General features: G+C 45.6%; 1 protein-coding gene across 1 annotated transcript in view; it reads right to left on the bottom strand.

The window, feature by feature from the left end:
* Window positions 1–8371, bottom strand: part of FAM120B (family with sequence similarity 120 member B) — a 40844-nt gene extending 32473 nt beyond the window's left edge. The window contains exons 1-2 of the mRNA XM_010216340.2: window positions 7263–8371; window positions 4313–4493 (exon numbers count right to left, since the gene is read on the bottom strand). Of these exons, the coding sequence (XP_010214642.2) occupies window positions 4313–4493; window positions 7263–8282 (1201 nt within the window). The 5' untranslated portion in view covers window positions 8283–8371. The remainder of the gene's footprint in view (window positions 1–4312; window positions 4494–7262) is intronic.
* Window positions 8372–14835: the final 6464 nt, after the last annotated feature.

Genomic DNA, 14835 nt, shown 5'->3' with positions numbered 1-14835 from the left:
TGGGGCTTCAATTGTACTAACATGTCCACAGGCACCTACCTTTTACCATCAGTTCCCATCACCATGCACTATAATGCACAAGTATTTCTGATACCACAGTGTGAACTCCAATAAAAAAACATGATCCAGCTAAAATTAAAAAAAAAAAGAATCCCTCCAACACTCTCCCTCTCCACCATCAAACTTTGGTCATATCAGTCTCCTGATCCCATTCATTTTTCAACTCTTCAAATGTCTGCTGGAATAAATGAGTGACTGGTACAAGGGCAGCAATTCCTCAGATGGGGTGCTAGTGTCAGGGATAAGAGGAAGGGAAAAATAACAAAAATGTCATCTATTTTACAACCCTACACCTCTCTCCTTTCTTACCCATGGACCTGAAGCACAAACTCCTAACAAAGGTGAGGCACTGAAGAGCCACCAGCTGGACTGTGAGGGACAGCACTGCACCTCTCTTTCCATGCTTCACTGTTTGGGAGCTGCTGACATGAAGAATAAAATGAAAAATGTCTTCACTAAAAAAGCAAACAAACTTGAAATGGCATATTCCAATAGATGAAAAATCTTTCATCTTGATTATAATCCATTGCCTACAATAACGTTATTTCATTAACAAGAACTTCCAGTATAATAGCCCAAAGTTACTTTCAGAAAGATTTTTAATGTTTTAGCATTCTGCTTTAAGACTTATTAAGTGAATTTCTTTGCCTTGTTCAACCTAGTTAGCTTGCTCAACCTCCCACACTTTATCTTGGCTTCCTAAGGAAGCAAAGCTTATACAATTAGGAGGTGTCTATTACTTAACTAATGAACCCACTGCACTTTTTCAACTAAATTGGACAGAGGAGAAGATGTTTCAAATATATTAAGTTACAAAACATACAAGAAACTGGTGACTCAGCTGAGAGAAGAAGCCTATCAAAACCCTAACTGAAGGAAAAGCAGGGAAGTTAAGTTGCCTGTTTTCTCTGGTAGCACCGGATGGCAAATGAATACATAAATAGCTGTGAAAACACTAGAGCTATCTCTATAGAGTAAGATAGGACTCGGGGAGAGCAGGAGGCAACAAGTGCATACCTGAAAAATCAGTATATTGTAACTCAATATACTCCTTGAAGAAGGTTTTACAGACATAGGGACAAGCTGAGAGGATACTAGGAAGGAGCCTGAGAATAAAAGAGCTTTGCTGTGAGGAAATCAGTGGGGAGGAAGTTAGTCTTAACTGCTTCCACGGCTCACAGAACAACTTAACTAAAATGTCAATTGCTCCCAAATGCCAACAAAACACTATTTTTACATTGACAATTGAACTGAAGTAGAGTAAAAAGTTAACAGGAAACTCTAGCATTGTGATTTTAATCTATGTGAATGTTAGTACAGGATGCAGCACCAACTTCAGCTTAGAGCTTTTCACAATCAGAATCCATTACTTAAAAAAGTCCATGACTATCCATATAAGAAGTTGCATAAATATAGCTGAAAGCAAGATCTTGCAAAATGACAGCATATTAATGCAACAAGAACAAAATGCAGACATGATTATTAAATGCCAACTCTCCCTACACAGAAAAGTCTGAAAAAAATCCCAGTCTCCTTTTTCAAAGTTTTTCCCACGATGTACATGCAGAACAGCCGCACTGAAACTCAGAGATAGCTCTTTGTTCACACACTCTCCGAACAGTCTGTCAATGAGCAGTGCCAGCAAATTCTAATAGCGTGGAAACCATGCTCTATCTGCTCCTCTACATAAGCATATACCCTCTATCTAGTGTTAGCCCTTCCAAGTAGTCAGTGGTGGCACCTGGCAAAAATTCTGCTATTGGGCTGTTTTTGACAGTATCAAAGCGTGGGTCAGTCTGATCTGCTAATTGTAGAACTAGGCGTGATTCCAGGACTTCCAAGAGTTGGCCCCATGTTCATGCTACATTACATAACCTCCTAATTGGCAAGAGTAATGCAGGTGCAGGTATTTCCATAGACCAAGTTAGTTCCAAAGCCCCTCGACTTTGTTCTGAACTCTTTGTTAGACACACAAAAGAAAGAACTTGGCTGGCCTATGAAGGTGCTACACAGGAGTATTATTCAATGCTATTTTTCCCTCCTTGATTTTTTTTCCAGTAGTACTGCAATTCTAAAAAAGATCCTTATATATCACTACATGCAATATTGCACTTAACAAACACAGGCAATCCAATTAATTGTAAAGATACTTTAAAAATGCATAGACAACATATGCCATGTTATTCAAGATTACCACCAAAGCTCTATTTCTTTTTGGGAATCAAATTAAGGCTCTGACTCTAGTCAAAGTAAAGGTCTGCACACTTCTACCCACCACTGAGTAAAGGTCTGCACATGCTTAACATATCCCTAATCACAGCTAAACGTACAGCCCCCTGAACAAGTCTCTCAGCAGCTCTGCTCACTTAAGCAAGTACCGACTTGCTCCCTCAGGTTATCTCCACTGCTCTGTCTGGCCAAAGAACCAGACTAGGTAACTCATTCAGTTTACATTTAGCTTAATGACAGAAAGATCAAGAGGGACAAAGGGGGCTATTTTAATTCAGATCAGTTTTTCAGTTCAGGTCACCAGGTAGCTGCACAAACAGCTGCACCAGCACAATTAACAGGTAGTACAGGGGCTGAAATGAATGGCTCTGCAAGAGAAGTTCTCACATTGGCAGTGACAAAAAACAAAAACAAACAAACAAACAAAAACCTCATCAAACTATGGCTTCAGGCAAAGTACCAAGGTCCAGGCAGGTGAATTCAAAGAGTATGAAGGCATGCAGCTCCTACTGGTTCCCTTTTCCCTTGGGCACCCTTGAGAATCTCAAGGTAAACATTCAAATTCAACAGTTTCTTGTTTCAGGATAGGGGAAGCAGTTCCTATTATTTTTTAATTTGTTCTTAACACAAAACTATAACTACTTGTTTTACAAACTGTTGCCTCTTTTACAACCCTATTAGTTACAAACTGCAAAATGTTTGTGGAGAGGTCTCCAGGACAAGAATCTTGTATTTAAGGGATCTCAGGGAATTAAAAAGCTAAGCGTGATATTTAGCGCAGGCAATCTGATTCCACACATACATCTGCACTACAACCTGGCACACTGTGTACAGACAAGTTAGTTGTAAATGAGCTATATTGACAATTGTTTCGCAGTGACAGCAAACTCCACAAATATCAATTTAATTGACTGGCTCCTTCTAGTAAGCTCTTTTTTAATGCTAGCCCAAAGTAATTCTACATTATACTTGGGTCTGCAGTATAGACATATCACTAGGTGGATCCTTCCCATGCTCCCCCTCACTGAATTACAAAATAACAGCCTGCTTCATCTAAAGGATGCAGAACTAGTAAAGGACACTACCTCCTTGTAGCTGTAAGAGCAAATTCATAAGATGATGATGTTTACTTATGAACTTTCATAACGATTCTGATTAATGGCCCACCTTGACCCAGAAGCAACTGGAATAAAACACAAACCTATACACTAACAGAAAATCATGTGGTTAAAACACTTAGTAGGTAGGCATGTCCAGTAAAAATGCACTTATTATTAATGCTTCTGCAACTCAAATTTAATTGTCATTGGAGTACTCCAAGTGTTGTAATAAAAGTTCAGATCTGTAGCACTACCCTCCCCGGCGACAGCGGTTAATGAAAGTTTTGGTTCTGGGTGTTCCTGAGAACATCAATGAATATCCTGCTGCTTAGGGGAATAAACACAACCCAACTAAGTTATAATTGTCCCCAAAATTTAGATGCAGTGGGCTGAAAAATAAAAAATGACAGATGTGCATGATTACTGCTGAGCTTTTTGTTATTCTCTCCAAATGACTTTTTAAACTCTGATTCACTTTTTCCTATTTTCTTTCCTATTATAGCACAACTTCAGTCTGCGATGTCTGAAGGAAGTCAGGACTTTCTAAATACATAATTAATGGATCAGGTTTGATGGTGGTGCACTTTCATCACCAAAATGTGAAGTGATTAATAAGCAGAAAACAAGGAAGAAAGCTGTATTTTTTTTTAAATTTTTCAAATCAGTCTAAGAGCTGTTCTGGCTAAAATAACATTTAATGACTGGCAGTCTTGAGAACATAAAATTTGTCCATGTGTTTGCATAAAGAATTCTCCCTCTTTACACAGAACAAAATAAGCACAAAAACATATCCTGTTACAGCATTGGTTCCAATCACTGGATTAAGAAACTGCAGATCTATCCACTGAAACATGGAATTCAAGATTTTACATTTCCAAATTCAAAGTGTGCTTGAAGAATGGGGTAACTAGTCTAATCCTTACCTTTTCCAGATTCCAGCAAGACAGAATAAATATGCTGACGTGCAGGACGGAAGATAAGCGCCTGTCCAGGAATCTCTGTGTCACAATCATCTTCCAGAGAGTTGCTGCACTCGGTCACTCCATTACTCAGGATATTGAAGACTACGTGATTTTCAGACTGGATGTGCTGTTCTTTAGCTAACTTTAAAGAAGGAAAAAGCCATTGATCTTCAAAATTAAGAATGATCAAAAAGTAAAACAATGAATTAATTTTTAGAGGACACAGTACCTCCTCTGTCAGTGAAAATATTGAGGGAGTGGTCGGGGAGAACAAGTGTTTTTTCAAAAAAGAGGAATCTAGTACATTTTCAGACACCCAGCTTTTTTGTGGATGGAAATCCTTAGAAAACCTGTCATTACCTTTCTCCTATTCCCTCCCTGAATTCCTAAATCTGTTTAGTGATGAAATCTTTTTTGAGAAGAAGAATTCTTACTATAAATTTTGAAGTCAGCCATGGAAAAATGAGCTATCCTCCTTTACCCTCACCTGAAAACTTATCTTTTCTCCTTTAAAAAGTGCATATGCACACTTTGTCTTAAACATGTGGGCGAGGCAAGACAACCCCAAATTTCTCATTTTATTAAAGGATCATCTATACGGAATATCACTATTTCTTTCCTGACACTAGCTGACTCTGTGTAGTTTACACTGTGGTGAAACCAACTGTTTCTGCTCCACACCCCTGGTCTAACCCTACTGGATAGTTCAAAGAGCTGACTGGAGGCAGGCCTGATTCCACAGAGGGGGACACTAATAAATTCTCCTCTACTTGTGACGTATTGTGAGCAAGCATTCAAGTTTTTCGGCTCCATATTTCCTATGTATGATACACTATCTCTATTATTTGTGTTGTGCCATCTACAGAGCTATCTCAAATCCTTTCATGGGAGATCACTACGCTATTGCCCTGAGCCAAACTCATAGTTTTTGCAAAATTCCTAATATATGCAAACCTGGCAACTCAGGGATCCATGTAAGAGCTGCAGTCAATTACAGGGTCATTACTGATCAGAACTAATTCTATCGAAATGTCACATGAACGAAACACCAGAGAACATCTCACGTGAGTATAAAATTAACAATAGGCTCCTGCATACAGTGCACATCAACACAGTATTCTCTTACAGGAGCAAGTTAACAACTGCTCTGGAAAAAAACTTCAGGATGCTTAATTCACTTAAGTAATGTCATCTCCCAGTCCACTTTTGTGTAATACAAAAACTAATAATTCATTAGTTTCAAGCACGATTGGCACATAATATGGAACTATTTCAGCCAGACCATGTTCATGGGTATTAATTCATTTGAAAATGCTAGTTTCTCACAATTTACCAATAACCTACACATCCTAATGCAATATAAAGATCTTAGTTTCAAAATTACAGCTGTATTGAATGATATATTGTGAAAAAACATTTCTGATTTACACACAGACGCCTAGAAAGTTATATTTCGGGATTTCTTCCCCTGAGAAAAGCAGCAGCAACATGAGGCAATACCCTCAAGATTGGAATTGAGCTATAAATTTTGCCTATTTGCATTTTAGATAATGTGTAAGGTAAATAGAGTTCGGTATGTGCTTTAAAATATGAGGTGCAACATAGACATTACAAATATTTAAATATCTGTAACACAAAAACAAAAGGCAGTTTAACAAATCAACAAAATAGATGGTAATTTCTTTGGCCAAGGAACTGACTTAATATGGGATTTATGCAGCAATGGTGAGGCCATGGTCTTCAATGAAACTTCTAGACTATAATAAACTACCTGAACTATTATGAAATTATAGTTATTATAGTACTTTCTCAGCATGATGCTAAAAAAATGTAACCCTTCAAATGAAAGACAAAACCCAGGAATAATGACTACTTGTCATAAAGACTGTATGGCACGCTCTCTTAAGAGTAAGCACATCAACACTATTGTCCTGGCCATAATCCAACATACTAATTATATTCTGCCTATCTTTTCCTTGTACCTAAGTCACAAACAGTATTTTCAACCCCTTATTAAAATGTAAGGCTTTTGTTTTTTTTTTTTTTAATAATGTCTTCTGTTTAAGTAGCACAGTCAAAAATTGCATGTATCTGTGTACGGTTAATATCAACCCCAAAGATGTCTGCAGTTTAGCTGAAAAGAGCACTGCATAGTTTATATACTACACTTGTTTTAGTCTTCTTAGGCAGAAAAATGTAAAATATAGGATTATATCAGTGTAGGGCAAAGAGGAAATAGCAAAATAATTTTAAAGATTCAAGGACGCTGAGACAGACAAAAGAAAAGGCTCTGTTTGAAGCTTCTATATACCTAACAAAAGAGGAATTAATAGATGACTAACATAAGGACCAAAAGACACTTCCTCCAAGTATCTTTAAAAGTAAATTTCAACATATTTTCTTAAGTTCCATGAGCTTGGAATATTTTACTCTTGACTTAATGCTGTTATAAAAATTAACCCTGACACAAGGTAGCTCAGTTGATATAAATATTAGTCCATGTCCTAGAAGCAGCATTTTCTACCAACCAGATAGTCTCCCCTGTTACCTCGACTGCAAGGGCCAGGCGCAGAGAAGCAGACCAGTAATCAGCTGGATCTGACCTGTGGGTTCTCAGAGCAAAACTAAGTAGCAAAAGCTCCTGCACTGTACAATACATGGGAGGTACAGGTAAGTGACCATTGTGTACCACAATTTATCTGATGGCCCATTATTTGACCTGCCTCATGTTTCAAAAGCAGTCGAACCACCAGGGCTTCATTTGCCCTAGTCACATCATATCACAGCTGTACTTAACACACAAAAGATTCTACCCAAGCAAATTTAAATGAGCAGTTCAGTATATTCACTACTAATTTTCATTAAACAGCCATTGTAATAAAGCAATCATTGAGCTTAAGAGGCAAAGTACCTGAAATATTTCCTTATCTGGACACATGGCTGTTTCTTGCTGATTGGAGAACTTCTGGATATTTGCCACATCACGAGGAAGCCATGGAGACTGCTGCCCAGGCAAAAGGTAGGACTCCATTCCCCTGTAGAGTAATGTCTTGTCTGATCCCAAAGGTAGCATCTTTTCCAAGTCTTTCAGGCTGCTGTATGAGCATGGAATTTTCGAGATGTAATTTGCTACTGCCATAAGTATGTCAGCTCTTCTGCTGTAGCTCCTTTTCCTGGGGGGGCAGATGGCTAAACATTTACGCCAAAAGCCTTCCAGCAAGCTTTCTGGGACAATGTCATTGCCAAGCAAGCAAGCAAACAGGGGGAGGTGAGTCACCGTAAGACCCAACGCTTGGCAGAGGTCTTCTCTGGAGTACATAACAGTGACCAGTCTGTCCAAACAGAGCTTCTCAATTGAAAAGTAGGGAGATGTATCATAGATGAGGTAGTCGCTGTCTTGCCCAAGGATCCCCATGCAATTATGTTGCAATCCATAAGCAGCCACCTCAAAGTCTGCCTCTTGCAAGGTGCATACTGTTTTTTGGCCGAGTGACTTTAGAGCAAAACGTGTAAAAGTAGGTAAAGCGGAAGGAATAACAAACATTTCTCTGCCTGGTTGTTTCCTGTGAGTTTTGATAAACTGAAATAGTCTGTCTATTTCCTTTTTATTCTGCAACCTCCTTTTAATCCACTCATCCCTCTTTTTTTCTTCCACCACACCATCGAAGTAGAACACTAACTTGATACCAGCTGCCTCAAAAGCTTCAATAAAATTCTCTAAGCTAGCAAGATACTCCTGCCACTGGCCCCCACACACCCAAGATTCTGGTGTGTACCAGCGTCTAACACAACTCATGGCATCTACTACAATAACAGGAGGGAAATCAGGATGACTGACACGGTGTCTTTCTGCCAGTTCTTTCAGATTTACCCTTCTGCATGCATCAGGGCAAACATTTGTCACAAATCCCTGTAAACCTTTAATGCCCATGGTCGATCTCTGAAATTCTCAGCGACCTGAAAGAAGAAAAATAAGACAAGCATTCTAAAATGTAATACTGAGAAAAGCAATGAAATTTCATGTTTTTTTTTTTTTTAAAAAAAAACAGCTTGGAAATGGAAACAGTTCATTTTATGTTTTGCTAATGTCTTGCTGTGTTATTTAAATTGTCCCTAATATGGCCTTTAAACTGTCTGAACCAGTTTTCTACCCTTCAGCAATTTGGACATAAAGCCCCCTCACCTTGCAAAGCACTTTGCCTTCCACCTCTGCTTTTTATATTAAGTGAAAACTGTAATTGTCAAAAAGGATTTCACAAGTATGATTTTAAAAAAAAAATCAGATAGAATTAAATATGTAAAAAGTGATCATTTACAGGAAAACAAGTGTATATATAATCAAAAGATTTACAACATCTTAGCCGATAATGTGCAACAGAATAACAATCTGATTTTCACAGTAAATGTATACAAGTACCTTTAACTGAAGTCGGTGAAAACACATAATGAATAACTTTGAAAATCAGCCCTGTACATTGAGTGTTTAAATGGCCCAGTTGCCATCTGAATTCACTGTCAGCAATCCATTAATATGACACCAGCTGCAGTATTTCTACTCCTATACAACTTTCGTAGTGTCAATTCTGCTTTGAAAAAATAAATTGAATCCAATTTATTATCTTGTCATTTGAATGCCTAGGAGTTTGACATAGCTTCATGTTAAATGTCCTTTCTCTTTACTACAACAGCAATTTCCTCTCCTACAACACTATTCTATTTCAAAGGACCTTCCACTCAAAACGGGAGGTAACAACATTATTTCCTCACACAATGAGACAAGCTTTGTTTGGCTTTTATTTTAACTTTACACAAATATTTCCTCATTTAAATAGTTAAGAAATTCACCATGCTTTAATTAAACACATACAGTTTTTTTTCTGTTTTTCACACTGCTGTTTTCTGACATTTCAATTACAGACTGTCTCGGGAGTGTCACATTACAGCATACATGCCTGGGGTGTAGAAATAAGAAGTCAGATTCACAGCAGTATTGTGAATTGACAACTCTCAGAGGTATTTTTGAGTTCTTCCTTGGAGTTTTAAATATCTAAGACCCCTCCCAGACTGTTTTTGAATACCCTCTTTAGTTGAAAGCAGCATTAAATACATAAATACAAACACAAAGTAAACTTGGGAGTATGCAAGTAGACATTACTGTAATAAAACCAGAAATAAATGAAACTGCTTCATGACTACACTGACAGTGCAATAACGGGTCCTATTTCTATACAACGCTACTTCCAGCATTGCAGGAGTGCCCCAGGAGAGCTGCACCTCTGATCCCAGCTTGAGCACGGGTTATGTTACTGCTTTTTACCGCCTTCCACGGAGAAATCGCAATTGGTGTGAACATCTTTACCTTCCAAACCCCCACACGTGCAGACACACTGAGGGATAGGAGGCCACTGGACAGGTACAGCAGGCCAGGGCTGGTGTTGTTTCTGCGGGATATGTGTGTCTGCGATTATCTACAATTTAGCTACGATTCAGTGCAGGTTCTGCCTCAGTAGCTACACATGCAGAGGAGGAAGTGTAGTAAATTATTTACCAGCTATACTGTAATGGGATAGAAACACTTCCCTACCCCAGGACACCTGTATTTGAACCATTCCTTTTGCCTGGCAATCTAAACAAGCCTATGATACAGACCTTAACAGGAAAAAAAAATCCATTACCAGGACTAGTTTAGTTTAAGAGATAGAAAGTTGCATATCTTAGCATGTAAGCAAACAGCTTGGCCACAACTGGTATTTTAATCCTGTTATCATAGCCATATTACATGTATACATAAGAAAAAAACAGACATTTTATATTCTGCCATTCATTCTGCTTCTCTACAAAACTGTAACCTTTACATTACAGAAACCTCTGTCCAATCAGCCATGTTTGCAGAACAGAAAAATAAGTCAAACCTAGCAACTTGAAAAGTATTTTCATCCTTAAATAGCTTAATAAAGTTGGCAAGTTAAGAATTTAAAAGGTTTATGTTCCAGTAATAAGTTTCTAATGAGAGTGTCCAATCCTTCACAGTGAAAAGCATGTGTATTTTGTGCAGTGGATGAATAATTTAAGACTGGGGAGTCTTATTATTTACACAAACGTTATTTGCATAGAGCGGAGATGTCAGGTTACCACAAGATCCCAAATGCATAACTATCAAGTGCGGGGAAAAAAAAAAAAAAAAGTCCTCACAAACTGAAAGAAATATCTTCCCTCTAACTTTTATGTATACACAAGAATTCACAGGTGGCCCCGGTCACGGCTGGCGAGATGTCACCAAAGAGCTACCGCGATGTCGCCGCACTCGTGCTAAGGCACCGCGAGGGGCCGTTGCGCGGGGGCAGAGGTGCCCACAGCAGCGCCCGGGCCCGCAAGGCCCCCCGGCCGGGCGCGCACAGCACAGGGGCGGCGGCGGGTAAAGCTCCTGCTTCGCGCGCAGCACCACGGGGCACCAGCCCCGAGCGGCTGCAGCCCCTTCCCGGCCACGGCCGGAGCTGCTGCCGCCGCCGCCGCTCGCTGCTCGAAGGGACCCCCAGAGCGCCTCGCACCTCCCCGCGCGCGCGCGCGCACCGCGTCGCCGTTAAACGGCCGCGCGCCCCCGCCTAACGGCACCCCCAGCACTGACCGGGCCGGCGCTTCCGCTTCCCTGGGGCGGGGCTGCGCGTGCGCCCGCCCGCCCGCGCCGGCGGGGCGGGGGCTGCCGCGGGGAGCGGCCGTTGGGCCCGGGAGCGGCCGTTACCGGTCGCCGCGCGCGCTCGCGTGGGCCGAGCCATAGGGCTGACCCGGCCTCGGCCTCTCCGGGCTGGGGGTCGGCGTGACACACTAGGGGGCTGGCAGGAATCTGGGAGTTGACTTTAAATAAATATATATTTATATATATATGTATATATAAACAGCAACGGCGGCTGAGGTGCGCGGCTACGCCTTACCGTTAGATTTGTGGTGTGCTACATGCTACATCCCTCGTGCCGGCCCCGTTTCCCGGGAGCCGCCGGCGGGGCCATTCGCGGGACAATAGCGGGAGGGGGAAGAAAGGGCCCGGCGTGTTTGAACGGCCTCTGCCTCCCCTCACAGCCTGGTGTCCGCGCGCATTGTGCCGGCCACAATGGCACCAAAGGGCCCATTGTGCCCGGAAACAAATCAAAACAGAATAAGGGATGATCAGATGAAAGAGTCGCTCACCAAAATTGTTTGCGGGGTGCGGGGGAGGCGGGGGGGGAGGATATCTCAGTCTTACATCTGAGATTTATGTTACCTTTTGGCTGCGCGGCCTATTGACCGGTGTTTATAACCGCGCTGCCAGAGCTCGATAAACAGAGCGACCCGCGGGGGACCCCGTGCGTGAGCGGCGGGGCCGGGGGGCGGCTCGGCGCGGCCGCGCCGGGCAGCCGAGCCCCACGGGTGCCCCACGGGTGCCCCACGGGTGCCCCACGGGTGCCGCCGGGGCGCGCCCCGCGCGTTGCGCCGCGGAGCCGCCCGCAGCCGGCGGGCAACAGGTGGGGACCCGGGTAACCTCACGTATTTCCAGGGGCGGGGGGAAAGGGGGCGCTCTGGGGAGCCGGGGGAAGGATTAGATCAGATGTTTCTGCTGGTGAAAAATTAAACAGAGCGGTGCTCCTGGGAGCACAGATTAATATATTTGGTGACTCGGCGTACACAAAGCCGCGCCATTGTAGCCGTGTCTGAATGCCTGTGAATAGGACGGAGCATATGTGGCCTGTCACCGCAGGTGCCCACATCTGTTCGTCTCCGGGCAGATGCTCTCAGAAAAGAGGAGCGCGTTTCCAAAAGCACAGGCCCGCCCCGTCCATACCCATCCTCTTTCTCATAATCACCTTCTGCAAAGGAGTTTCTGCCCCCCCGCCTGCACATCTGAGGCGCGGAGAGGGGCAGAAGGAAAGAAAAAGGCAAGGCAAATTGGAGGTGGCTCCGAAAGCCCTGGAAACGTATCGTCAACAGCACCCTCCTTCCAGAGTTAATTTCCAGCAGGTTCCAGCGTTGCAGCGGGAGCACAACGTGCGAGACGCGCGCGCCATGCGTGGGGGGCTGCACAAAGAGCCCTCATGGACGGAGCAGCACAGCACTGCACTGCACAGCACGGTGCTGCACTGCACGGCAGAGCGCTGCACAGCAGCATGCTGTGTTGGCCGTTGCAGGGGAAGAGATACCATGAGGAGTTCACTCTGGTTTATGATTAATTAAAGCGGGGAATGGAGAAGGGCTGTTTTCCCGATAGGAACTGGTCAACATAAGCAGTGTTGCTGCTGAAGTTGCATGTCCACCAAGGGAATATTCTCAGCCATCCAGCAAAATCTAGCAGCGGTGCAAAAAAAATATGTATTTTTTTTTACTGAAAAATGCTGTAACAGATGTTTTCTTCCTCATGTATACAAATTCGGACAGGTCACCACTCCCTGCCCTTTGCTGTGGGGTTATGCTGGGAGCCAGAAGGGAAGGACGGGATGCTGGAGTATGGGATGCCTCTTGCGATGGTAAATTGTCTTGGTCACCTCATTCACCTCATGCAAAGGTGACTGGTGCTTTCTAGCGGAGGCAGGAGCATGAGCGTGCTGGGGAAACAAGTTCGGAGCTAAGAGGGGAGGGAAGGGGCCGACAACACATGCACACCCACGAGCGGCCGGTTTTATCCACGGCACCTCCACGTCGGAAACCCGCCGGGGAGCAGCGCAGACATGGAGCGGCGCGGAGGGGAAGGGAAGGGCGCGCGCGTGGCGCTGGGGGAGCGCTCGCCTTCCCCCCGCGCGCAGCCAGTGTCAAACACAGATAGGGGCCACTTCCCAGGGCTGGCCTGGCGAGCAGCTGGCCGCGGTAATCTCGCGGCGAGACAAAGGCGGCCCCGCCGGTGCTGGGATCACAGGTAAACACGGGCCATTGTCATGAAAATGAGGGGCGAGGGTAGCGCTGGAGCAGATGATTTGCGATTCGAAAAAAAAAAAAAAAGGGCGGGGGGGAAGGCCCGGAGCTGCTTATCTATCATCTGGCCTCTCTGTGTGCCAGCTGAGCCACGCGACTGCCCTTTCTTATTCTAATCAGCACATGCCTTTGCAACTCGGCGCTAACCTACTCGCTAAACTTGTTAATCCCGCGCCCCGCGCGCACGGGCAGCGCGCGGGAGCCCCCTGCCCGCCCCGCGCCCCGAGCCGCGCGCGGCTCCGCCCGCACCGGCCCCCCGGGAACCCGCCCCGCGCGGGGCGCCCCTCGCGCCCGCGGGAGGAGCGCGGGGCGCTGCGCAGGGAGCTGCGCGGGGCGGGATGAGCGCGGGGCGCTACGCGGGGCGCTGTGTGGGGCGGGAGGAGCGCGGGGCGCTGCGCAGGGAGCTGCGCGGGGCGGGATGAGCGCGGGACAGGATGAGCGCGGGGAGCTGCGCAGGGAGCTGCGCGGGGCGGGATGAGCGCGGGGAGCTGCGCGGGGCGGGATGAGCGCGGGGCGGGATGAGCGCGAGGCGCTTTGCGGGGCGGGATGAGCGCGGGACAGGATGAGCGCGGGGAGCTGCGGAGGGCGCTGCGCGGGGCGGGAGGAGCGCGGGGCGGGATGAGCGCGGGGCGCTGCGCGGGGCGGGATGAGCGCGGGGCGCTTTGCGGGGCGGGAGGAGCGCGGGGCGCTGCGCGGGGAGCTGTGCGGGACGGGAGGAGCGCGGGGAGCTGTGCGGGGCGGGAGGAGCGCGGGGCGCTGCGCAGGGAGCTGCGCAGGGAGCTGCGCGGGGCGGGAGGAGCGCGGGACAGGATGAGCGCGGGGAGCTGCGCAGGGAGCTGCGCGGGGCGGGATGAGCGCGGGGCGCTTTGCGGGGCGGGAGGAGCGCGGGGCGCTGCGCGGGCGCGGTTACGGCGGCGGGGGCGGCGCGGTGCGGAGACACGCGGCTGGGAGCGAGAAAAAGCGCCATTTGGTTGTGAGCAGATGGCTGGCTAGGGGGCTGATCGCGTCTAAAGGCGTGTCATCCCCCTTCAGCGAGAGTCCCTAAGGGCTCCCCTTGTCTTCAAAATCAATGAAAATTAAAGTGCAGAGAATGGATGAATAGTTAGACCTCGAGTCCCTCCTTTGTTCGCCTCAGCTACTGGTGGGCAGGAGTTAAACTACAACAGCCTCCTATAGAAACACTTAAGTTAAACAGTCTCCCCGTTAGCCCGGTATCTGAAAGAGAGAGGGAGAGGAGGGGGGAAAAGCAGAAAAGGGAGCTTTCTGCTTGATTTCCCCAATACAGAATCGCGTGGCATAAATTAAGCCCGAGAAGAATGAGCGCCGTGGGCAGGATCCTGCCGGCTCTCACGGCGCCTTTCAGTCACGCTCAGCAGCGGTAATCGAGAAATCTGTGCCACGTCAATTTAACAAATACCCGGTACCGAAGGGGAGTTGTTAAGGATTTGGGGCAAGTTTTTTTTTTTTTTTTCCCTCCACCCCCAAGGTTAAAGCCCTCACGCGTGTAACTTTTTATTTCCAGTTTTTTAAGCAAGGGGATGCTAATGGGC

Source organism: Tinamus guttatus, unplaced genomic scaffold (genome assembly GCF_059628265.1).
Source record: "Tinamus guttatus ecotype Peru unplaced genomic scaffold, ASM5962826v1 Tinamus_guttatus_pri_ptg000601l, whole genome shotgun sequence".
Lineage (NCBI taxonomy): Eukaryota > Metazoa > Chordata > Aves > Tinamiformes > Tinamidae > Tinamus > Tinamus guttatus.
This window is presented reverse-complemented; position numbering and strand designations above follow the sequence as displayed.